This window comes from Rhinolophus sinicus, chromosome 8, assembly GCF_057876585.1.
Source record: "Rhinolophus sinicus isolate RSI-liver-muscle chromosome 8, RSI-T2T, whole genome shotgun sequence".
Classification (NCBI taxonomy): Eukaryota; Metazoa; Chordata; class Mammalia; order Chiroptera; family Rhinolophidae; genus Rhinolophus; species Rhinolophus sinicus.
This window is the reverse complement of record NC_142508.1, coordinates 35,298,470-35,323,536: the sequence shown is the minus strand read 5'-3', so window position 1 is coordinate 35,323,536 and position 25,067 is coordinate 35,298,470. Positions and strand designations below refer to the sequence as shown.

The window sequence follows — 25,067 nt, the reverse complement described above, 5'->3', positions numbered from 1 at the left end:
GGACACCTCAGGCCAGGATACTCAAAATGGGCGCACTTGCCGTGTTTAGGACTGGAAAGTGCTCCCTTTTTGTGTGTCCCTGTTCGAGAAAAGCATCCGAGGAGCTGGTTTGGGAAACGAGGGTTTTTGAATACTTGATATGGTAAAACTCATGAATTTCCCAGCCCCTCCAAGTCTGCTCGCTTCAGACTGGCCAGCCCCCCCACTAGCCAGATTGACACATTGCGTGTCTCACACAGGGATTTTGTACAACTGGGATTCTCAATTCAATACACTCTGCAATACCTAATAAAGTAAAATAAAGTGGAAAGTACCCATGTAATACTTCTGTGTGTAACTTGTCTCCCTGTGGGAGCTTTGGCAAATAAGGTTACAATTTACTCGGACACAGCAATGGTGGGGGGAAGGGCAGGGCCCTGGGCCTGGTGAGCTGTAGTCTCAGCTACTTATCATAGGACCGTGGGGGTGGGGTGGGAGACCTTGACTCATAGGTATGGAACGCTGGAATCCTGGTTACGGAACAAGCTTGCTCTCCATAACCTACACTTCACACACGATATTTGTAGTTTTATGTCGGTGTATGTTCACTAGATACATTTTGGCCATTAATAACCCAAATCTCATAGGAATTGGATACCTAAAGTACGAATGGTGTCCTCAAATTTCAAGGAATAGCAGCTTTCTGACTTAGGTTTGTGCTCCTGGATATTGAGGTTGGTAGAAGGTGAACTGAGACTTGGGAGGGGACAAAATTGGGAAAAGGGAAGATCTGAGTTTTGCCAGAAGGGCTGAACCTAGCCAAAACAATAAGGTAAAAGTACAATGTGAGTGTCCTTCAGAAACAGCATTTAAATCGACCTCAGGGCAAGGTGGTCGCTTTTAACAAATCTTTCCCCGAGTTGGGAGATACACATGACTCCCATTGGGCCTTGGAGGGTTTCCCCAAACCACAGCAGCTATTGGGCCTCCAGGTAACTGAACTGAGCTCTTAAATTCAAGGAGTTTTTTCCTGCTAAAGAGTCAACTCCCACCTTCGATACTACTAAGATGTTCAGTTTATTGGCCCTCGTCTTTACAAGGCAGCCTTGAGGTTTCTTGTTTAGTCAGCTTAATGCGAAAGGTTAGTTTCAGAAGCCACTGTTAAAGGGAGTTGGAGACCCAGTAAGCAAAGAAAGTTGAGTAAAACTTTATTTCAAGGAAGTTTTTCAATAGTTATGGAATGTATGTCCACAGGCGTGATGACTTCAGAATCTTGTTACTTCCTTTTCCAACCTTGCATAGGTTACAGGGTCACTAAATCACCTGCCCTCTACAAGTCTCCCTAGTGAGTTCTGGTCTCTGGATGTCTTTAGTTAATGGGTTCAGCATGACGCCACTCACAAGGCTTCCAACAGTCCATTGGCTGAGTCTTACGTTCCTGTCGTGCGGGGCGTCCGGCGTGTTCTCTGCTCCCGCTCCCCACAAGAGAACGCAGGATATGGTGAGGCCAGAAAGGAACACCCGCGGAGCCATATTAGTATATACTCGCTGGCGGCACTATATTCACTGGAGGCTGGATCCACACTGTCCGCAACCCGCCATCCTAACTGCAATCCGCTCTTGCTAGCTCAGCCACCATCTCCTGACCAGCCCCCATTTTCTGCTAGCGTAACCACAGCAGTTATATTAGTGGCCAATGGCTCACTGGTTACAGCTGACGGCCAACTAGCCACAGCTGATGGCCATTTACTACCTGAGCCAGCACCTGTCTATGTGAGGCCGAGAGCCTGGAAACTACTTTCTGGGGCTCTGTCCCCAGTTCCCTAGTCCAAGTCCTCAGTAGTGAAACTGGTTGGTTTCCTTCACGTTTTCATCCCAAGACTGGTGTAGGTTACTGGCCAGCCTAAATGTGGCAGGTGTCCAGTCACGGTTTGATGAGCTCCAGTCAGGGCAGAATCATGGTGTAAAACCAGATTGCAAGGGTTATTGGGGCTGTTGCCCTCACCAGCCTTCCAAGATTTCTAGTACACTTAGTGCACCATTATTCTTTGAAAATAGGGTTTCTCAACTTTGCCACTATTGACATTTTCAGTTAAATGCTTTGTTGTAGGCGGCTCTTGTGCAGGGCGGGAGGTTCAGCAGGATCCCTGGCTTCCCCAGCATCGCCCTGCTCCAATGTCTCCTGACACTCAGTGTCCCCTGGCTGAGAACCTCTGCTCTAGAATCTGGCCCTGCCCTAAATTATCTCCATGACACCAACATTCCCAAAACGAGCTCCAAGCTCCATCACACGTGGATTATATAGACCCCAAGCAAAAAGGACTTCTGCCTATGACTATGTCTCTTGAGGAAACACAGAGCCTGATCATGTTGATTAGTGGGTCCCAGACTTCCAGAGAAGCAGCAGCAGACAGAATCAGTCAGCAGCCAATGTCCAGGTACGGTTTTGTTATGCGGAGTGCTGCCAGTCTTCTGTGGGTCACTTTATTCAGGTCCATTCCAAATAACCTGAGGACAGAATGGCAAATATTATTCCAGGCCACTCAGGGCATTATTCAATTGATATGTCAAATATATTATGTGTCTTGCCCTGTTAAAATAATTCCATTACCTAGTACTTCATTTAAAACCAAACCCTCTTGATAAATAGGCTTACTCTAAGCTACACACAGTTTTAACTCATTGAATTTGTAATTGTTATGTGAGGAAGCAACTATTTTCCTCATTTTTATAGTCAAGAGGTGCTAAGAGGGTGAAGAATTTGCAAAAATATGTCACAAAAATCACACAGTGATGGAATGAGAATTCAAGGCCGAGGCATTACAGATTCTCACTAAACTACGATGGCCTCATTTGACAGATTAGGAAATAGATATTCAGCACACTCTTTAAGGTCACACAACCATTAGATGCAAAGTACAGTCCTCTATATTCCACACGAATTGCATATATGAGGTGAATGAGTGACAAATGAAATATTTCCAAATTTTCTAGGTTATTTGTCCAAACTGGGGGATTAGTTATTGATCTTCACTCCCAACTCCAAGCCCCACATCCTGCCTCCTCCAGAGCCACGAACTCTCTCTCACCAGAGGACCCGAAGTTTGCAGCCAGGATGACTCAGCGGCTTGCACAGCAGCCGGACACCGGTGTTACCCAGGGCATTGTTGGTCAGATAGAGCTCTGTCAGCGTCTGGTTGACCCCCAGGGTAGAAGAAAGATCCTCACAAGCTCTGGCAGTGAGGCCACAGCTGTCCAGCCTGTTAAAGATAAACAGTAGTTGAAAAACTACCAAGAGCAGGGGAGCACGGGTGGCTCAGTTGGTTAGAGCCCGAGCTCTGGGCAAGGGGGCTGCTGGTTCGATTCCCACGTGGGCCAGAGAGCTGCGCCCTCCACAACTAGAAATGAGTGAAGTCAATGAGCTGCAACTCAGCTCCCGGGTGGCCAGATGGCCCAGTTGCGGGCTCTCAACCACAAAGTTGCTGGTTCGACTCCCACTAGGGATGGTGGGCTACACCATCCATAACTAAGATTGAAAGGACAACTTGAGTAGGAAAAACTCCTGGAAGTACACACTATTCCCCAATAAAGTCCTGTTCCCCTTCCCCAATAAAATCTTAAAAACAAACAAAAACTACCAAGAGCTACTTTTGGAAAGTCTTATTTTCATAGGAAATCAGGGTAAAGTTTTTAGAAGGTTAGTTTACAGGAAAGCAGAGTAGAACCAAACCCGTCTAGGTCAAGGTGCTTGATGGCAAGCAGTTAAGAGATGCATTTAAAGACATTCCTTAATTCACAGCTCCATCTATAATGGGTACCCATTGACTCTGCAGCCAGGTACCCATCATCCCTTCTGGTAATTATACCACAATTTCTCATCGAAACCTCTATCTCTGTCCATCTGGGGCTCACATTGTCCTCAAGCTCTAGAAGTGGATAGAAGATCCATGCCTAAGATGGTTGGCTTCCGTGTCCCCAGCCACATGAATGGTTCCATCTGGACACAGGTTCCACCCAAACCCAGTGAATTGGAACCATACTTTTCCTGAAGCTTTTTCTTTCAGAACTTGGACTTGGAAAGACGTCATCTATAGAGTTGCAGGCATTTTGCTACTAAGCAGAGTCAAGGTTAACCTTATCTTATAATGGAGCCGATACAGCATTAGGTACAGAAGATGATCATCAAGATTGCAAACACCAAAAAAAAAAAAAAAAAAAAAAAAGAAAGATTGCAAACACCTAGATCAAGCCATGCCTGAAGCATATATTTTCAGTTACACAAGTTAACAAATCCTTTATTTTTAGAAACCAGTGTGAAATGGGCTGTCGCCTACCCCAACAGTATATCATCTGATTCTCTCTATTCCTACTCTGTCTCCAGTTGTGTTTCTTTACTGTATTCTCTGCTGTTACAACACAAGTAAGAATAGGTAGCATTTATTGAGAACAGAAAGTTTCTAAGGGCTTTACATGTACTGTATCATTTATTCCTCACAGTGCTATCATAGCTGGGATGTTAAATGGAAATATTTTAATCTTAGTTTGACTGAAACTGTGAGGCTGATAAACGCCAGGTTCCAAAAGGTACAAGAGAACAGACTTGAAAAGGAAGAGGGAAAAAAACAAAAACCAAACAGCTTGCTGACATATAGCCACCCACATCACAGGTACAGAAGGTCAGAAGTAGATTATAGTGAGAGCTGGGGAGGGGGCTGTACGAGGAGGTTGACCCAGATTAATTAATCCACATCAGGAGCCTGGAGGCACTGCCCATGGGGTTCCCTCAAGAACTCACACACAGTCCCCACGAGAGGGGGAGCAGTGGGATGCCTGCTGGATCAGGGGGAGGTACTGACACCCTAGAATAACCCCAGTAGCACCAATTAAGGGAGAAATCCTGTCCCTAAATTCCCATTTTCATTCCTATTACCCAATGCCCCAGATAAGCAAGACTCAGAAATGGAAGACAATTTTAAAAAGTCAATATACCTCACCTCATTCTAAGTCTTTTAGGTTGGGGCTCAGGCTAGTCTTGGAAGAAGGAGGAAGTGATAATTCGCATTTGACTGGAGCTTATTATACTTTGAACTTTTATTAAATGAGGGTTACAGAAAAGCCAGGCATCTGCCCAAGTAAATGTCCAGGGAAAGGGGGTTTTACAGAAAAAGTTTAGAGGCAATGATTGAAGGAAAAATTCAGCATTTCATGTCTGTATTCCCCCAGAGTGAATTCTTTGCACAGTTTTTCTTTTTACCTGTAGACTCCTGTGTCTTCCAAAACGATGGAGGAACAAGCACACTGGCTCTCCAGGGACCCCACCCCCCACCCCAGTCACTCACCACAGTTTCTGGAGTCTGCAGGAGGGGTGTCGCAGCCCCTCACACAGCAGCCACATGCCCCGGTCTCCCAGGTCATTGAAACTCAGGTCCAGCTCCCGGAGGTGACGGTTGAACTGCAGAACAGTGGACAGACCCTCACAGGCTGTGGAGCTGAGCCGGCAAATGCCCAACCTGGAAAGACACAATGCACAGAGCAGACATGACATCTCTGGGGACATCTCCTGGGGAGGCTTATGCGCCAGGTGCTGTGCTCAGTGCAGAGAGAGTGATAAGACTCCATCGTGACCCTCGAGAGAGAGAACAAGGGTGAGGAAGAAAGGAGCAGGCAGGTAGGAGGGTGGAGGAGAGAAATTTTTAAGAAGGGGGGGAATAGGAAGGAAGAATAGTATAAAGAAAGGATAAAGAATAATATTTAATAGCTAGGGCTGCTGTAACAAGCACCGTAGACAGGGGTGGGAGTGGGGGTGGGCGGTAAACAACAGAAATTTATTGTCTCCCAATTCTAGAGGTTGGACATCTGAGATGAAGGTGGCAGTAGGGTTGGTTCCTTCTGAGGCTGCGAAGAAGACTGTTCCAGGATTCCCCTCCCCCCCACTTTTGGGGATTTGCTGGCGGTCTTTGGCATTCTCTGGCTTGTAGATGCATCACCTCATCTCTGCCTTCACCTCCACATGGCTTTCTCATGTGTGTGTGTCTGTGTCCAAATTTGCCTTTTTCATAAGGAGCCCTCATTAGGGGCCCACCCTGCTGCAGTATGACTTCATCTGAACTAAGTACATCTGCAATGATCCAGTTATAGGCTGAATTGTGTCCCTCCCCAAATTCATTTGTGGAAGCCCTAACCCCTAGTACCTCAGAATATGATTGTATTTGGACGTGGGGGCCTTTCAAGACGTGATTAAGTTAAAATAAGGCCATTAAGGTGCACCCTTACCCAATCTGACTGGTGTCCTTATGAGAGGAAATTCGGACATACAGAGACACCAGATGTGTGTGTACAGAGGGACGACCATGTGAGGACACAGTGACAAGGTGACCATCTGCAAGCCAATGAGAGAGGTCTCAGAAGACACCAAACCTGCTGACACCTTGATCTTAAACTTCCAGAGCTATGAGAAAATAAATGTGTATTTTTTAAGCCACCCAGACTTTGCTATTTTATCATGGCAGTCCAAGCAAACTAACAGATGAATACACATTCTGAGATATTTGGGGTCAGAACTTCAACATACAAATTATTTGAACATATGAACCCATAACACCAACTGATTTATAGGTATCACTTCATTTGTTCCTTATAACAGCCGCTAGGAGGAAAATGACATCATTATCCACTGTTAGCACATGTGTGAGGACTGAGGCTCTGCTCAGGTCTCAGAGCTAGGGCCTACGTCCATGACTTAAGTGCCATGCTTAACCACTGTCTATGCAGTTAGTGTGTCCACCGTTGCAATTGGGAGAGTGTTTGAGGGCTTAAGAGAGTCAGAGTGCTATTATATTATATGTAGTTTTCTTCCCCTAATTTTCAGAGATCCTTGCATTTCCTTAGATATAGCTACTATACTGTGAAAACCTGAACTCCCCTTTCCTTCGAGTGTCAGTGTTCTTAGGTGACATGTGGGATTTACATAAATATGAATATCTGACTGACCAACTGCCACTGGACAAGAGCAAAGGACCCAGCCCTGGGCAACGAGAGCCACATTGAGGTAGCTGGACCAACGCATTCTAAGATTTCCATGGAAGAATAAATGTCTACAAATAGCTATGAAAATTCGCACACACAAAAAACAAAAGACAATAGGGCATTTACAAACCATAACAATTACAACAGCGAAAAATTGGAATAGGAACAGAGACAAATGGAAAGGATAGAAGCAAACACAGTATGGGAAAATGGTTTATAATAGAATTGGCATTCCAAATCAGCAAGGAAAGGATGGATTCTTTATTAAATGGGGTTGCAAAAACTGGAGAGAAAGACATTGGACCACGCCTAACTCTACATATAAACATAAAGAAGAACTTGCATATGTCTTGGACATTGCATTAGCAAAGGATTTCTTAGATATGTCACAGAAATATAAATCAGGACCAGCCCGGTGGCTCAGGTGGTTGGAGCCCCGTGCTCCTAACACTTAGGTCGCCGGTTCGATTCCCTCATGGGACAGTGAGCTACGCCCTCTGCAGCTAAGATTGTGAACAACAGCTGTCCCTGGAGGAGAGTAGCCGTGAGCAGCTGGAGGCTGGCGTGAGCTGCTGTGGGCTACTGTGTGCTGCTGTGGGCTTGTGCTGCCATGAGTGGCCGGTGGCCAGCATGAGTGGCCGGCACCCAGCGTGACTGGCCAGCAGCCAGCATGAGCTGCTATGTGCTACCGTGAGCTGCTGTGAGTGGCAGACCGACTACTGGCGACTGATTGACTCGGGGCGGGGGAAGCACAGGGCTCATAATACCAGCATGGGCCAGGGAGCTGTGTCCTACACAACTAGACTGAGAAACAATGGCTTGAACCAGAGTGTGTGGGGGGAGGGGAAAGAAAGGGGGGGAAAAGAAATATAAATCATAGAAGTATGTATGGGTTTGCCTTCAAAGCATAAAGACTTCTGCTTGAAAGTCCATGAACAAGGTGACAGGTTGATGATCTGCTTCATATGCAGTAAATGAAGGATGAGTCTTTAAAATATTTAAGGGACTGCAAATCCACAACTATAGAACACATACTAAAGAAATAAACTGCCTGCCTGCATAAAAAATAAATTACATGCACAAGCAATTCACAGAGTGGGAAAACCAAAAAAGCTGATAAACATATGGAGAGATAGATGCTCAACTTCACTAATTATGAGAAAAATACAATTGAAGAATATTTCCCACCCACCAGAGTTTGAAAACTAGAAAGCTGGAAAACCATAAAGATATGGGGGGGAAGCAGGATGGTTGCTACTTCCATCTTTCGAGAGCAATTTGGCATTCTTCTGAGATAGCCAGTGTGCAAATTCATCTGATCCTGCAATTCTATATCCTTAGGTGGAATCTTATAATTGTTCAGAAAGAGACATTTACAACAATACACATCACAGCACTGTGCATAACAGTAAAGTTATTTGGGAACAACCCAAATGACAGAATAGGGAGATGGATCAATGATGTCTGGTATGTTGCAAATCATGGAATATAGTCAATTTCAAGGAATGAAATAGATATTCTTATACCGACATGCAGAAACTGAACAGATCTCAAAGGTACAAAGATAATTGAAAAAAAAAACAGGTTAATGAGATATATCGTTTATGTAAAATACAGACGTGAGTGCCTATAGATGACATTTGGGGAGTATAATGAAGGGGATGTAAATAAAAAGAGGACATGTGGGGGCCAAAGTGATATTATGGTATCAATGAAGAATTATGAACATTCTAATTATGTGTACCTGCACTCCAAAAAAAAAAAAAAATGTTTAAAGGGTGCAGTAGAGAGAACAGTGTGAAGAAATGGGGCACAGATTTATCCTAATCCTCTAAAAATAAAAAAAGCCACAGAAGCCATACTTTGGCTTAAGAGGAAAAAAAAAATCTCCCAGAAAGAATAACATCAGATAATTGAGGATGTCACTGTAGGACAAGAAAAAAAAAAAGAAAAAAGAAAGACTCTCTTTTGGGTCTACAAAGAAAAAGAATTTTCTGAAAATGGACAGCTTTGCTGCATTTTCTTTTTGTTCATTTGTTTATTCATCTGTTCATCCACTTAAAAACATACGTATTTCTAAGGACCTCTGGTCTTATAACAGTCATTGAAATATAGAGTTGCCATAGCTCCTGAGCTTTTAGAATACCACACAAATGATACATTTTGAACAGCGATGCTGAGAAGTATAAGGTCAAACAGGATCATAAAACTCGGAACCCAGATCTTATCTTAGGAGTTGGGGAAGGCATCCATGGAGAAGAAGATTTATTTTGAGTCCTAACAGATAAAACAGATGTTATCGGGGTGTAAAAGGGCAGAGCAGAAAGGAATTCCAGGAAGAAAGAGCTTGTGGTGCAAAGGCCCTGTGACAGAAAAATCTTTGAAAGGAGGCAGATGGAGCTAGAAGTTAGGAGAAGAGGGGAGGGAGCATGGCTCCCGGGAGCCCAGACAGGAGAGCAAGGATTGAGAATTTGGATTCCTATGGCTGTGAGCAAAGCAGGACTCACCGGAGGGTCTGGAGTTTGCACTGGGGATGCCTGAGGCCCTCACACAGCAGCAGCACCCCAGGGTCCCCCAGGTCATTCAAGCTTAGGTCCAGTTCCATCAGGCTCTGGTTCACACAGAGGGTGGAGGCTAGGTCTTCACAGGCAGTAGCCGTGAGGTGACAAATCTTCAACCTATTGAACATACGTTATGGAATGTTTTCTATACAAAGCTAATTTTATCCTCCTTACGCCCATTTTCAAAACAATGCATTTTCAAACAAACAACTCGTTTTTAAAAATGTGCAAAGGCCTAAAATAGACATTTTGCAAAGAAGACACACAAATGGCCACGAATCACGTACAAAGATGCTTAATGTCACTAATCATTGGGGAAATGAAAATCAATACCACAATGAGATACCACCTCACACTTATTAGAATGACTATTATATGCAAAAGAAAAAAAAAGTGAACAAAGACAAAAACAAAACCCAGAAAATAACAAGTGTTGGAAAGGATGTAGTGAAATTGGAAACTTTGTGCACTATTGGTAGGAATGCATAATGGTTCAGCTGCTGGGGAAAACAATATGGCAGTTCCTCAAAAAAATAAAAATAGCCTTATGGTCCATCAATTCCACTTCTGGTTGCATACCCAAAATAATTGTTAGTAGAGGTTCAAAGAAATATTTGTACACCCATGTTCATAGCAGCCTTATTCACAACAGCCAAAAGGTGGAAGCAGCCCAAGTGTCCATCCATGGATGAATGAATGGATAACAAAATATATACATACAATGGAATATATAACATAAAATTTACCATTCTAACCATTTTTTAAGGGAATTTTTAAAACATTTTCTTTGAGCCAAACTGATGATATATGCTGGGGAGAAAAATCTCAATTGTTACCCATTCTAACCATTTTTAAGAGTATAGGTCAGTGGCATTAAGTATATTCACATTGTTGTACACCTATCATTACTACCCATCTCCAGAACTTTTCATCACCTTAAGCAGAAACTCTGTACCCATTAAATTCCCCATCCCTTTCTGCCCTGGCCCCTAGCAACCACTGTTCTACTTTCTGTCTCTATGGATTTAACTATTCTAGGCACCTCACATGTGTGGAAACATATAATTTTGTTTTTTTATGATTGACATTTTATTTAGTCTTCCAGGTTCATCCATGTGGTAGCATGTATCACAATTTCATTCCTTTTTTTTTTTTTAACTTTTATTTATTTAAGTGTGTTTTCCCAGGACCCATCAGCTCCAAGTCAAGTAGTTGTTTCAATATAGTTGTGGAGGGCACAGCTCACACTGGCCCATGCGGGGACTGAACCGGCAATCCTGGTGTTACAAGCATCGTGCTCTAACCAACTGAGATACCTGGCTGCCTCTCATTCCTCTTTTAAGGTAGAATAATATTCCATTGAATGTATATACCATATTTTTTTATTCATCCCCTCACTGATGGACACTTGGGTTGTGCCCACCTCTTGGCTACTGCAAATAATGCTGCTATGAACATGGATGTACAAATAGTGAATGCATATTTATACCATCCTTCGATACAAGTAGATTTGCCTTTTAAGTTTGCACCATGAAGAACTTACCACAAGATCTTCAGCCTGCAGACTGGGTGTCTCAAGCCTTCACACAACAGCCTCAGACCCAAGTCCTCCAGCGGGTTTCCTGTCAGATCCAGCTCCAACAGGTGTCGGTTGGTCCTGAGCACTGAGGCCATCTCCTGGCAAGCTCCAGCCTCCAGCTGACACTTCCTCAACCTCAGGAGGAAAGAAACATTGGAGAGGGTGCTGTCTTGCTTTTCTGCATCCTGATGGCTCTTCCCCGGGACCATTTAGTTACCCAACATGAACCCACACATGCCACTAAAGCTACAGAGAACAAGACTTCATCATTTGCAGCAAGGAGTGTCCTGTCTAATAAGACAAAAAGGTAAACAATTAAAATCCAATGTAGGGGGTGCCATTGACAGCAGTAGGGGGCTCTAGAGCTCAGTGGCCTGTTTGCTTTCATCTCCACTACCTGCCAACCCTGTGACCTCAAGCAGGTTTTCATCAAGTCTCAGTTTTCGGTTTCATGGGCTACCATGTCTCAGGTTCACTGACTCTAAGGTTAATAATAGTGCCAATGTTATAGGGCTATTGTGAGGATTACGTGATTTACTGGAGGTAGAGGGTGTGGAGTTGGGCGTGGCACATGGAGGGAGCTACTGTTTATCACCACCATCATGGCGGAGGGCTCACCCAACTCAGCAGACAGCGTGTGCACTTAGGGAAGGCTCTCTGGAGACTGAGATGGTTCTCAAAGGCTAGTAAGCTTCAATCAGAGGAACAGAATGAGGGAGGCTGTGATATAACAGAAATATCTATATCTATATCTATATATATATATCTCGGTCTGTGTCTCCGGGTCCTGGCACAGAACTCCTGAAACCCTTGTGATTTCCTAAGGGATGAGAACACTAGGAGCATCTTTTGTTCTATTGAGGTGACTCTGGGTGGGCTCCTGGGTGGGGTCTGGTCACCAGAAAGACCAGGCCATGATTAATTACAAGCTTGGGATTTTTAGCCCCATCCCCACCTCCATAGAGGGGAAAAGGGCTGGAAATGGAGTTAGTTACTTATTGGTCATGCCTACGTGAGGAAAAATCCCACTAGTGCAGGGCTCAGAGAGCTTCTAGGATGGTGAACACATCCATGCACCAAATGAGAGGGTGATGCACCCCAATTTCACAGGGACAGAAGTTCCTATGCTTGGGACCCTCCCAGACCTCTCTCTAAGTATCTCTTCACCCGGCTGTTCATATGTGTCCTTTGTCACATCCTTTAATAAACTGGTAAACCTAAGTGTTTCCCTGAGTTCTGTGAGCCGCTATAGCAAATTAATAGAAGGGGGGGGGGGTCATGGGAGGTCATGGGAACCTCTGATTTGTAGGCAGTCAGTCAGAAGCACAGGTGACAACCTGGACTTGCAACTGTGGTCTGAAGTTGAGGAGAGCAGTCTCCTGGGACTGAGCCCTTAATCTATGGGATGTGACACTCCAGGCAGATAGTGTCAGAATGGCATTAAATTGTAGGATACCCAGCTGGTGTCTCAGAGAATTGCTTTGTATGGGAAAACCCCACACATTTGGTGACCAGAAGTGTCACAAATGAAGTGTGTAAGTAGTAAAGAAGGCACACAGGTGGGAACCTGGGTTGTTTTTCTAGAACGGTGGCATTGCAAGAATAGGGAACTGCATAGCCAAAAACTCTTGGCATGGGAGCTCTGGAGTTCTGACTACCCAGGACGGGTGTGGGTTCTGGGTGGACAAGTGGTCCCAGGGACTCCTCACCATGTGGAAATGGTGGGGTCATTGGAAACCAGAAAGAGGTTCTCTGAATGCAGAGTCCAGGGCAGAGTCTGAGGGCATCGGTCAAAAGGCAGCCCTAATTTCAAGATAGAGACTTGGGGATCACCACTGTTTGAGGAGATACTTCATGCCCAGGAGACAACGACCTTGCCCGGGGAGACCATGCAGGTTAAGACTCACTGGACCATCTGCAGCCTGCATTTGGGGTGCCGGAGCCCCTCACAAAGCAGCTGCATGCCTGGCAGCCCGAGGTCATTGCTGCTTAGGTCCATCCTCATTAAATTCTTATTGGCCATCAGAGCTGCTGTGAGGTCATGGCAGGCAGAGCTGGAAACCAGGCACCTCTTCAGCCTGGAATGGAAAAAAAGGAGAAAAGAGCCAAGTCATTTTCTTCATGGTCTGTCTGCGGGTTCTGTCCCCTATCCTTTCTCTCCCTCCCTATTTTAGTCTATATCTATTTTCCCCTTTTTCTAAAACCAAAGAAAGGAGATTCATGGTTGCCAGGGGCTGGGGGGAGTGGGGATCAGAGGAGTCACTGCTCATGGGTACGGTGTTTCTCCTAGGTGTGATCAAAATGTTCTGGGATTAGATCCTGGTGATGTTTTGCATAGTCTTGTGCAATATACTCAAAAAAGAAAAGAATCACTGAGTTGTGTGGTACATGAATTATATCTCAGTAAAAAAAATAATAAAAGCAATAAGAATAGTGTAAAACGTTTTTGGATCTTTGCAGTCAAGGAAATGCTTTCATAGGGGCTGCTCTTAAGAAAGGAATCTAAGACCCCTCACATTCGCTCTTTTCCACTTCTTTTTTCTCCATTACTATGAGAAGAAGAAGGGATCATGTCCTGAGCAGGCCCCAAGGTGCTCTCTGGGCCACATTTGCTGATTGGCAGGGCCACCATGCCTTAAACGCATAACATAAAATTTATCATTTTTAAGTGTATAGTTCAAGGGCATTAAGTACATTCACACTGTTGTGCAACCATCACCGCCATCATCTCCAGAACTTTACCATCCCAAACAGAAACTCTGTACCTGTTAAATAATACCTTCCCATTCCCCCTCCTTCCATTCCCTAGCAACCACCATTCTACTTTCTATCCTTATGGATCTGCTTCTTCTACACATTTCCATAGGTATTCTTGGCACCCTAGTTGAAGACCAGTTGGCTGTATATGCACGGGTTTATTTGTGAGTTGTCTATTCTGTTCTGTTGGTCTGTATATCTATTTTTATGCCAGTACCATACTGTTTTAATTACTGTAGCTTTGTAATACATATATAGAGGGTGCTAAAATATGTATACACATTTTTTAAAACTAAAGTTTATTGGGGTGACAATGGTTAGTAAAGTTACACAGGTTTCTGGGCAGGCAGATGGCTCAGTTGGTTAGAGCGTGAGCTCTGAACAACAGAGTTGCCAGTTAGATTCCCACATGGGCCAGTGAGCTACGCCCTCCACAACTAGACTGAAGACAACGAGCTGCCACTGAGCTTCTGGAGGGGTCACCAGATGGCTCAGTTTGTTAGAGAGTGAGCTCTCAACAATAAGGTTGCCGCTTCAATTCCCATGGTGGGCTGCGCCCCCTACAACTAAAGATTGAAAAAAACCGGCAACTGGACTTGCAGCTGAGCTGCGCTCTCCACAACTAGACTGAAGGACAACGACTTGGAGCTGATGGACCCTGGAGAGACCACTATTCTCCAATATTCCCCAATTAAATTTATTTTTTTAAAAAAGCTACATAGGTTTCAGGTGTACAATTTTGTATTACATCATCTATATATCACATTGTGTGTTCACCATCCAGAGTCAGTTCTCCTTCCATCACCCTATATTTGATCCCGTTGACCCTCATCTACCACCCATTTCCCTCCTTCCCCTCTGGTAACTACTAAACTATTGTCTGTGTCTATGAGTTTTTGTTATTTCTTTATTTGTTTTTCTTGTTCCTGTGTTGTTTTCAGTTTTATATCCCACATATCAGTGAAATTATATGGTTCTCAACTTTTTCTGTCTGACTTATTTCGCTTAGCATAATAATCTCAAAGGAACCCTCATACACTGTTGGTGGGAATGCAGATTGGTGCAACCGTTATGGAAGGCAGTGTGGAGAGTCCTCAAAAAATTAAGACTAGACTTACCATGTGACCCAGCAATCCCTCTCCTGGGTATATACCAAAAAAATCTGAAAACATCAAATATATGATGGTGGAAAGAGAAATGACTCTGGGTGGTGAACACACAATGTGATATAAAGATGATGTATTACAGAATTGTAATTCTGAAATCTATGTAACTTTACTAATAACTGTCACCCCAATAAACTTTAATTTTAAAAAAATCTGAAAACATTTATCCATAAAGATATATGTGCTCTGATGTTCATTGCAGCTTTATTTATGATGGACATGGAAATAACCAAAGTGTCCTTCCATAGATGATTGGGTAAAAAAGATGTGGTATATATACACAACAGAATACTATTCTGCCATAAGAAAAGATGAAATAGTGTATACACATTTTAAGAAAGGAAAAAAAACTGTATTAAAATGGTAATACTCAATATATACCGATAACAAAGGTTGAATACAGGTTATGTGTATATATTTTTTGGCACCCCTAGTAGTCTGAAATCAAGAAGTGTGATTGGAGATAGGAAGCCTGGAAAGGAGGAAGTAAAAACAAGAAAAGTGAGAGATAATGACGCCTGAACTAATATTGATCTTGATCAGTTATGGGCTGAACTGTGTCCCCCATGAAATTCATATGATGAAATCCTAGTCCCCAGACCACAGAATGTAACTGAATTTGGAGATAGCGTCTTTACAGAGGTGATTCAGGCAAAATGAGGTCATTAGGGTGGGACCCAGTCCCATCTGACTGGTGTCCTTATAAGAAGAGATTTGGATAAGACACACACAGAGGGAGGATCATGAGAGGACACAGGGAGAAGACAGCTGTCTATAAGCCAAGGAGAGAGGCCTCAGAAGGAGCCAACCCTGCCGTCACCTTGATCTTGAACTTCCAGTCTCCAGAATTGTGAGAAATAAGTTTCTGTTGTTTAAGTCACCCAACCTATGGCCCTTTGTTATGACAGCCTGAGCAAACTAACACACCATCCTGTGTTCTTTCTGACTGAGCCCCATGACAGGGTGTGGTGGGAGCATTAGAAGCTCCCAGACCAGCCTAGACTCACCTCAGGTTCTGAAGTTTGCAGTTGGGGTGTCTGAGTCCTTGACACAGCAGCTTCACCCCCCGGTTTCCCAGGGCATTGCGATACAAAGCCAGCTCTATCAGATTCGGATTGGTGCTCAGAGCCGTGGCAAGCTGTTCGCTGTAGGCATCCGGCAAAACATTCCTCTCGGGCCTGCGTGAAGCAACAACAGGTCAAGTCTAGTTTACCCAGTCAATTTACAATGATTATGTTTGGCACTCAATTGTCCCCTCATAATTTATGAAGTATTCTATCATCTTCATGTTAATTTATCTTCTGAATGACTTTGTGTTACTTGCCCAAGGTCACATACCGTGTTTCCCTGAAAATAAGACCTAGCCGAACAATCAGCTCTAATGCGTTTTTTGGAGCAAAAATTAATATAAGACCCGGTCTTATATTTTACTATAAGACTCGATATAATATGATATGATATGATATGATATGATACCAGATTTTATATTAATTTTTGCTCCAAAAGACGCATTAAAGCTGATTGTCCGGCTAGGTCTTATTTTCAGGGAAACACAGTAGCTAGCAAGTAGTTAGAGACCAGGCTAAAATCTTTGGACTAGGGTTGGAATATGCCTTTCATCTCACAGATGAAATATATATATATTTTATATTGAGGTAACAGGTTAATAACAATATATAAATTTCAGGTGTACAACATTATTATTAAATCCTAGCTGGCTTTTTATTTTATTTTATTTTTTTAAGGAGGGCACAGCTCACAGTGGCCAATGGGGGATCGAACCAGCAACCTTGGTGTTATTAGCACCACGCTCTAACCAATTGAGATAAACGGACACCCCAAGGTGTACAACATTATAACTTGGTATCTGTATACTCTATTGTGTGCTCACCACCCAAAGTCTAGTTTTCCATCCATCATCACATATTTGACCCCCTTTACTTATTTCACCCACTCCCACCCCCCTTTCCTTCTAGTAACCACCAATCTGTTGTCTGTGTCTGAGCTTATTTTTGTTTCGTTTTGTTTGTTGGTTATTTTTTTGTTTTATATTCCACATATGAGTGAAATCATACAGGTTTTTATCTTTTTCTATCTGATTTATTTCACTCAGCATAAGACCCTCAGGATCCATCCATGTTGTCACAAATGGCAGTATTTCATCTTTTTTATGGCTGAGTAGTATTCCAGTGTATCTATGAACCACTTCTTCTTTATTCAGTCATCCATCAATGGACAACAGCCTGGTTAATATTTGTTGATTGAATACATTCTCCTTGACATAGGTCCCAATTTAGTCCTAATAAGTATTATTTAAGAGCAGGAAACAAACCTGGACACTATGGCCATTTGGAGGTCAGATCGCTCTTTGTTTCAGGGACCATCCTGTGCACAGTAGGATGTTTTTGCAGCATCCCTGGCCTCTACCCACTGGATGCCAGGAGCACTCCTCCCATCTCTCCAAGTTGTGACAACCAGGTATTTCTCCAGATATTGTCAAGTCTTGCTTGGGGCAAGGGAAAACTCATGCCCATGAAGAACATGACTTTGGCTAAGAGCATGGACTTGGACAACAAGCCCCAGCTAGTACTTACGAGTGTGTCAGTAGCGTCCTGGGCCCTGAAGTCCATCTCACCCCATCTTCCTTGTCAGCGCTGTAGGCAGCCCCATTCAAGTGCAGCACCAGGTTGCTCCTGCAGTTCTTCACACAGAAGGAAGAGACCATGTGCTCCATCGTGGTGACCATGTTGCTGACCACCACCACTTGGAAGTGGCTCAGGGCCTGCTGGATGAAATGTTGATCCTGGATCTCATACAGACAGCTGAGGAACTCTAAGGCACCCCGCTGCAGGGTAGAGCCCTCACTCTGAGCTTTGCTTTGGATCCAGTCCAACAGTTCCACCTTGATGTGAGGTGAGACTCTCCAGCAAAGCCTCTTCTCCAGGTAGCTTCTTGTGTCCTCATTGAGGAGTCCAAACAGGAAACGGACCGTGAGTGCCAAGAAACTCCTTTCTGAAAACCCATACTCAGTCAACAGCCTCATCAGGTTCTGGTCTGGGCTGGATGCACTCTCCCCACCATCCAGGATGTAGTACATGGCCGCAAAGAATTCCTGGAAACTCAGGTGGATGAAGCTGTAGAACTTTTCACAGTTGATGTCCTTCTGGAAGATGTTCATGTTGAGGAAGGAAGAGACATCTGCCCCATCCAGGCCATGCTTCCGGAGGTCCTGCTCCTCAAAGAGGATTTTCTGATTCCAGAGGCCATCTGCTGCCAGAGAGCACAGCCCTCTCTGGTTGGGCGGGGGCTGGAGGGTTGGGGACCCTGGCTTGGGTTGCATCAGACTCAGGAGGTAGAGCATGTACACTGCCGTCGTGGTCCTGGACGTCTGTCTTAAAAGCCCCCCATCCTCCAGCTGCTGCTTGAGGCAGGTGCAGACGACCCAGCACACCAAGGGGACAAAGCACAGAGTGAAAAGGGGCTCATTGTCCCTCACGAAGTTGAAGACTTGGCCAGCTTGCTCCACGTTGTGGAAATACTTGTAGAAGTACTCCTTCCTTTCTGCTTCAGAGAAGCCCAGGATCTCCACGTGCCTGGGATGCTCGAGCAAACGGTGCAGCTTCTCCAAGGCCCTGGGCCTGGTGGTGATGAGCAGAGACAGCTCAGGCAGCAGCTTCTTCCGAATCAGGCTGCTAAGAAGAAGCTCCGTGGGTCGTTTCTCCTCCCAGCAGAGGCACCAAGGGCCCTGAGGGTCGTGGAAAGAGGTTTTGAGCTCGTCAAAGCCGTCGATGATGAACAGGAGGCGCTCAGGAGCTCGGACAAGCTCCTGGAGCGGCACGTTGGGCTCAGGCCAGCAGCTGGAGATGAGGTCCTGCGCGCTCCGCTCAGATGCGCTCTGGTTCATCTCCCTGCAGTTGATGTAGAAGAGATAATCAAACCTGTCTTGGAAGAGCCTCCCATCGGCCCAGTCCAGCATCACCTTGTGGGCCAGCATGGATTTGCCCATACCTGCTGCTCCCTGCAGGACCACTGTGCGTGGGGGCTCGGGCCGCTCCTCATCTGGCTCGAAGAGGGTCTCCATCTGGATGAAGCTGGCCTGGTGGTCTGCAGTTCTCGCGTGTCCCTGGCCCATGTCCAAAAGCTTCTGCTGGGCCCACATGGGATTTGAGTGTTCCTTCACCAGGAGGAGCCGGGTGTACCGGTGGCTGAGATTGACGCATTCCCCTAGGCGCGCATTGCGGTCCTCCATCAGCCGGAACTTTCTGCGGACATAGTCTTTGTAGGTTTCCTGGGGATCTAATGGAGAGGAATGAAAGGGTTCGTGGAAGAGTCATCAGCAATCTTTCATGGATTCGTGAGTGAAAGCACACTAGGGCCCAGTGCCTACTTGTGCAATATCCTTGGAACAGTGTTCTAGATAGAGCAGAGAACCTTGATACTTCCCTTTAAAGATCTTCCCCTACCACGGGAAACAGAGGCATTAACATGAAAATGTTCTCACACACAGTACTCTATTCTTGCTATGCGAATGAGGGTCCAAGCGCCAGCAGTATGGGCCTCACTATTCAGGCTGAGGGAAGACCACTGTGAGCCCCTAGAAGAATGAGCCAACTTCCACCACCTGTACCTGGCCCCGCCTTGTGAAAGAACACTAAACCCCATGTGGCCCACCAGGGAGCTGGCTGGAAAGGCGAAATCTTGAGTCCCACTCCCCACCAACTGAATCAGAAACTGTATTGCTAACAAGATCGCTGCATGATTTGCATGCACGTTAGAGTTTGGGGAAGCAGGGTTTCCAAGTTTTCCACCCCTCCTCTGAAAAAAAGGTAAATGCATATCTACAACGGAGAACTTACCCGTTCTATAAACTCTTTGCCCAAAGTCTCTTTGGGAAAGTGTGCTTGGTATAGATGTCTATGAATAGTGTAGGTTCTCAATGGGTGATTGTGTCCCCCCCTAGGGGACATTTGGCAAGATCTGGAGCTAGTTCTGGTTGACACAACTGGGGGGTGCTACTGACATCTAGTGGATAAAGGTCTGGGACGCTGCTCAACATCCTACAATGCACAGGACAGACCCCTGTGATCTACAGTTATCTGGCCCAAAGTGTCAATAGTGCCAAGGAGGAAAAACCCTGATCTAGACAAAATGTATCCCTTTGGATTTGGATGTCACCAGAGGCCTATAACATCAGCCCAAGGGAAGGTAAAAAAATATCTGAATTTGGCTCCAGAACTCTCTCAAAAACAAATGCATGTACTGTTTTATTTTTTTAATTGTGGTAAAAGATACATGACATAAAATTTACCAGTTTAACAATTTTTATCTGTACAACTCAGTGGCATTAAGTGCATTCAAAATGTTGTATAACCATCACCACTGTCCTTTTCCAGAGCCTTTTCATCATGCTCGACAAACTCGGTGCCCATCAAACACTGATTCACCATTTCTTCCCTCCCCCCAGCCCCTGGCAGCTGCCATTCTACTTTCTGTCTCTATGAATTTGACTACTTTAGGTACTTCATGTAAGTGGAATTATACAATATTTGTCTTTTTGTGTTTGGCTTATTTCACTTAGCGTAATGTTTTTGAAGTTCATCTATGTTGAAGCAAGTATCAGAATTTCATTGCTTTTTAAGGCTGGGTAATAGTCCATGGTATGTATATATATATATATATATATATATATATATATATATATATATATATATATATATATATGGCATATTTTGTTTATCCATTCATCTATTCATAGACAAAGTTATCTTTTTAGCTCTCAGTGTGTATTGGCAAACAATGTTAAAACTCCTAGTTTACAAAGTCCACCAAGTGTACTACTGCTCTTTTGATATTCTCATGAGAAAACACTTTTGAATGGAACAAAGGTAATTGGGACAGTGATGTTTGGATTTTGTAAAAGTTTTACAGTCTGTTCTTGTAGAGAAAGGGTTCTTATTTTGAGACATGGGGACTATTAGGGAAATAGAAAAGTTTAAAATAATGATGAGAACAAGAATGAAGAGTTACCATATCTTGAACAGGTGCTACATCCAATGCATTTAAGGTGCCCTTGAAAGTGTTATTGTTGGCGGTGTTGCTGTCTTTCCCATACTCCTGTTTCTTTCTTGCCAAAAATCCTGATTCTATTCAGGCAGCGGGTGTTTACCCCCGGGTTCCAGTAAGTGTCCCTTCAGAAGTCCCCCAGGGATGGAGGATGGTTTTGCTAAACCACTAGTGATCTCATTCCTCTTTGCCAGTAGCTGGTCTGGGGTTGGCCAGGCATCCTGGTCCTGACCGAGAGTTACGCAGGTGACTAATTTAGGGGAAGAAGCTGACTGACTGCAGGGGATTTTATTCCTGGAAAAATGATAGCCACTTGAGGAAGAAAGTTTTTTGCCTCCCTTTTTGTCCCTGCTAAGAATTATTTCATATGAGATGGTTTGGTCACCATCTTGCAGCATGAGGAGATAAGTCTTAGGACAAAATGCCAATGTTGGGAGGTTGATAGAATTGAAAAACAGGAGGAAGTTGGGGCTTTGATGATGTTAATCCACCCCACCCCGTGAGTTCTGTAGCCACCCACCCCAAGACTTCTTGTTATAGGCAAACATGAAATAAATGCTTTTTTGCTTGATCTACTCTCCATTTGTAGTTTGATACATGTAGCCCAATGCATTCTAATGGGCACCTGGCTCATGGCTCACCTTTTCTTGGAGCTCCAGGAAAGACTTCCAGGGAACATGCCAACTGGCTCCCCAGGGAAGACGGGTCACCTCGTGGAGTACCTGGAAGAGAAATTTGGGGGAGATCAGCTAGCACATACCTGCCTAGCACTCAATAACAGCTTCTATTACGTCAAACTGTCTACATGATAACTCCCTGCCCACCCACACCCCAGAATGTTCAGTGACAACACTATCATTGAAACATTTGTTTTCCATAACCCACTCTCCTTCCTGGGTACCCGTCATGGTGACTGGTACCTCCATCCATTCGATGAATCTCCTCAGGCAGGAACTTCTGAGCCAGCTTGGATTCCTCCTTCCCCTTCAGCCCTTGGCCATGTCTGATCCATCTATCCATTCATCCGTCTTTCCATCCATCATCCATCCATCCATCCATCATCCATCCATCCATCCATCCATCCATCCATCCATCCATCCATCATGCAGCCATCCATCCATTCATCCAACAAATATACATATATTGGGCATCAGGCATTTTTCTAGACATTGGATACATAGCAATAACCAAGACACAAAGTATCTGCTCCATGGACCTTACATTCTAGCGGCATGGAGAGCTCAGGGCATAGAAAATAAACACCAATATAACATCAGATAATTTTATCACAATTTTTAAAAAAGTAATTATTGAGTGTTAAAGCTGTAAAAGACCTCAAAGATGCTTTACCTTAGTGTTTTCTGAAGCATGCCAAGAGCACCACCTACATCCAAATGCAGGTGCCTGGTACCCCAGACCTGCTGAATCAGAATCCCTAGTGTGGGTCTTTGATTTTACATTCACAACAAGGTGTCCAGATGACTGTTATGTTTATTAACACGTGAACTGCTGATCTAGTGCAGTATCTTACAGATGAAGAGACAGAAGCCCAGAGAGGTACACTGATTCCCCAGCATCACACAGCTAGAATAGAGCAAAGCTAGACATCTGAACTCCTTCACCTCCTGGTGAAGTAAAAGAACGTAGCCTGGCGGAGGATGCTCACCAAATAGTTACCAACTGTTAGTGCCAGGGAGAGATCTATGTGAAACGGTGAGAAAAGAGGCACTTTATACTTAGATATTATTTGAATTTCTTAATAAATATGTAAAATGTCTATAAATAAATGCAATTCTATAGAATCATACATGAATACATTTATGCCTTTTTCTTTCTTCATTGCTGGTAGCACTTTTTCATCTGTCTCTAAGTAAAAATGTGACCCAACCTCATATCCCCAAGTCCAATGCATCTTCAATATTCTCCAAGAATGGGGATAGGGAGAGAAGGAATCATATGTGATAATATCTGAGACGGCTTTAAGAGCTTATCTCTTCCCATCACATATTTCCAGCTCAAGAGAGCCTGCTGTTAAATTTCTGTGAATTACAAGCCAGGTGACACATCACATCAATAACTTAAAATCAGCCACGCTGGGGGTACTTACACAATGGAAATTAGCAAATGCCACAAACCAGAGCCTTTGTGTTTTGGGAGTCATTAAATACTTCATTTTTTCAGAGATGTTCAACATTACTGGCACACCACTGCCATACACCTCCTTCGAGACACCGAGCCTCACAGAAGCAACTGTGTATAGCCAGGTATTGGCACAACTTGAACGTTCATTCAACAAACGTTAGCCAAACTTGCTCTGGTCCTGGCCATAGCCAGACCCTGGAATCACATAGAAGAATCAGAAGTACCCTTGCTCTTGGGGGACCAATGTTCTATTTGAGGTGACAAATGACATTAAAAACCAGAGCTCAAATGCCATCTCTGCCCCTTCCAACAAAAGCTGGTGTTTGCTGAGCACTTACTGTCTGCTGGGCACTGTGTTAAGCATTTGGCATGTACGATCTCAAGAGCTTTTGTCTAGAAGCAAATCATTTATTTTCTGAGCCTTAGTTTTCTCATCCATATAATAGGCATAATAATAATAAAATCTATCATACAGCATTTTAAACATTGAATGTGTTGATGCATTATTATGCACAATGGATGCCTTATTACAAGAGGGAACCAATAAGTGTTAGTACCCTTGTGATTATTTTCTAGGACAGAAGATATAATAAAAGAAATCTGAGTGCTAAAGAAGCACAAAAGGGGGGTCTCTAAGCCAGCTAGGGTGGGTGAAGGTGAGGGACAAAAGGAGGGAGAAGAGGGGCGAAGAATTCACAGAGCAAGTAGTGCCTCCAAGATTCTAATGGACAGATAAGAATTATCCAGGCAAAGAAGATAGAGTGTGTTCTAGGCACAATGCAGCGTGAACGAAAACGAAGGAAAAGTTAGAACCCAGGCCTTGTGAGCTCAGTGATTATCAGAAAGGAGAAGGGAATTGGTGGGTTGCAGCCATGACAGTCCCGTCACCATCTCCTTACCCCTGGCCAGGTCCTCTCTCTGTCCTCTCTCCCACAGGTCCTTCCTGTTGATCCGATCAAAGATGCTAAGAGCCAGCAGCCAGGCCTCCCTTGTCCCACAATGGGCCACCAGCAGCTGGGCCATTTCCAGGGGACCAGCCGTCTCCATACGCCCCCAGGGAATCCTGCCCTCCCTCATCTCTGTCGCTGGACCCAGGTATAACTTGAATTTCTTCAGCTCCACAGCCTCCAGTTCTTCCAAGTAGGCGGACAGGAGACATAGGCCATCCCTGACTGTGGTTCGGGGCATGGGGTCGTTGTGAGCCCTGGAGGAAAAAAGCTGCAGACCAGGATGTTTCTACACACAGGATGAGCGATTCCAAGGTGCCCACCATCTCATCGTGCGCAGGCAGAGGCTGCAGGAATGAGAGACAGGAAAGTCCTGCTGTTGAAATAGTGCTTCCTCACCCTTCAATTCCCGCCTGCCCTGCCCCTTCCACCAACTGCGTGTTCAGTTAGAAGAGGAAGTGAGGAGGGATTAGGAAATCGCTGGGGCCATTCGATTCACAGGAAAGACCTTCACTTCTGCTCCCTTCTCTGGCTCCCTTGACCAAATAGGCGCTCTTTTCTTTGTCCTACCTGCTATTTGCCCGTGCCTGGCTAGTGTCCCCAGTCAATTAGATTATCATCAAAACAATTACTTTGCCTCCTCCCGTTGGTGTCAGACTTGGACAGGTAATTCTCATCGGCTAATGGGATGTGAGCCAACGTGACTGTGAAATGTGGGCAATGTCAGCAAATTTCTCTTCCAGGCATTTTCTCTTACAGATGAGGAAACAGAAGCCCAGAGAGGTACATGGCTTCTGCAACATCACACAGCCAGAAGAGAGCAGAGATGACATGTGATCTCCTTCAG

The 25,067-nt window shown here is 44.5% G+C and overlaps 1 protein-coding gene across 1 annotated transcript; it reads right to left on the bottom strand.

Annotated features, from left to right (window-relative positions):
• Positions 1-1,171: 1,171 nt before the first annotated feature.
• NLRP12 (NLR family pyrin domain containing 12) lies at positions 1,172-24,613 on the bottom strand. Its single transcript, XM_019715886.3, has 10 exons — positions 24,173-24,613; positions 21,773-21,853; positions 17,663-19,364; positions 16,076-16,246; positions 13,053-13,223; positions 11,110-11,280; positions 9,513-9,683; positions 5,319-5,489; positions 3,069-3,239; positions 1,172-2,487 (listed from the first exon to the last, which is right to left on the bottom strand). Exons 1-10 carry the CDS (start codon positions 24,459-24,461, stop codon positions 2,400-2,402), a joined length of 3,186 nt encoding a protein of 1,061 aa, XP_019571445.3. The 5' UTR covers positions 24,462-24,613; the 3' UTR covers positions 1,172-2,399.
• Between the last annotated feature and the right edge of the window lie 454 nt (positions 24,614-25,067).

What these genes read in the sequence shown, in the direction of transcription:
- NLRP12 (XM_019715886.3), bottom strand. Translation starts at nt 24,461, where the DNA reads ATGCCCCGAACCACAGTCAGGGATGGCCTATGTCTCCTGTCCGCCTAC. An exon ending in AGGACGCTACTGACACACTC is followed by an intron (nt 16,247 to 17,662) that starts GTAAGTACTAGC and finishes TGCTTCACGCAG; the next exon opens with GCCCGAGAGGAATGTTTTGC. An exon ending in TGCAGGCTGAAGATCTTGTG is followed by an intron (nt 9,684 to 11,109) that starts GTAAGTTCTTCA and finishes TATGTTCAATAG; the next exon opens with GTTGAAGATTTGTCACCTCA.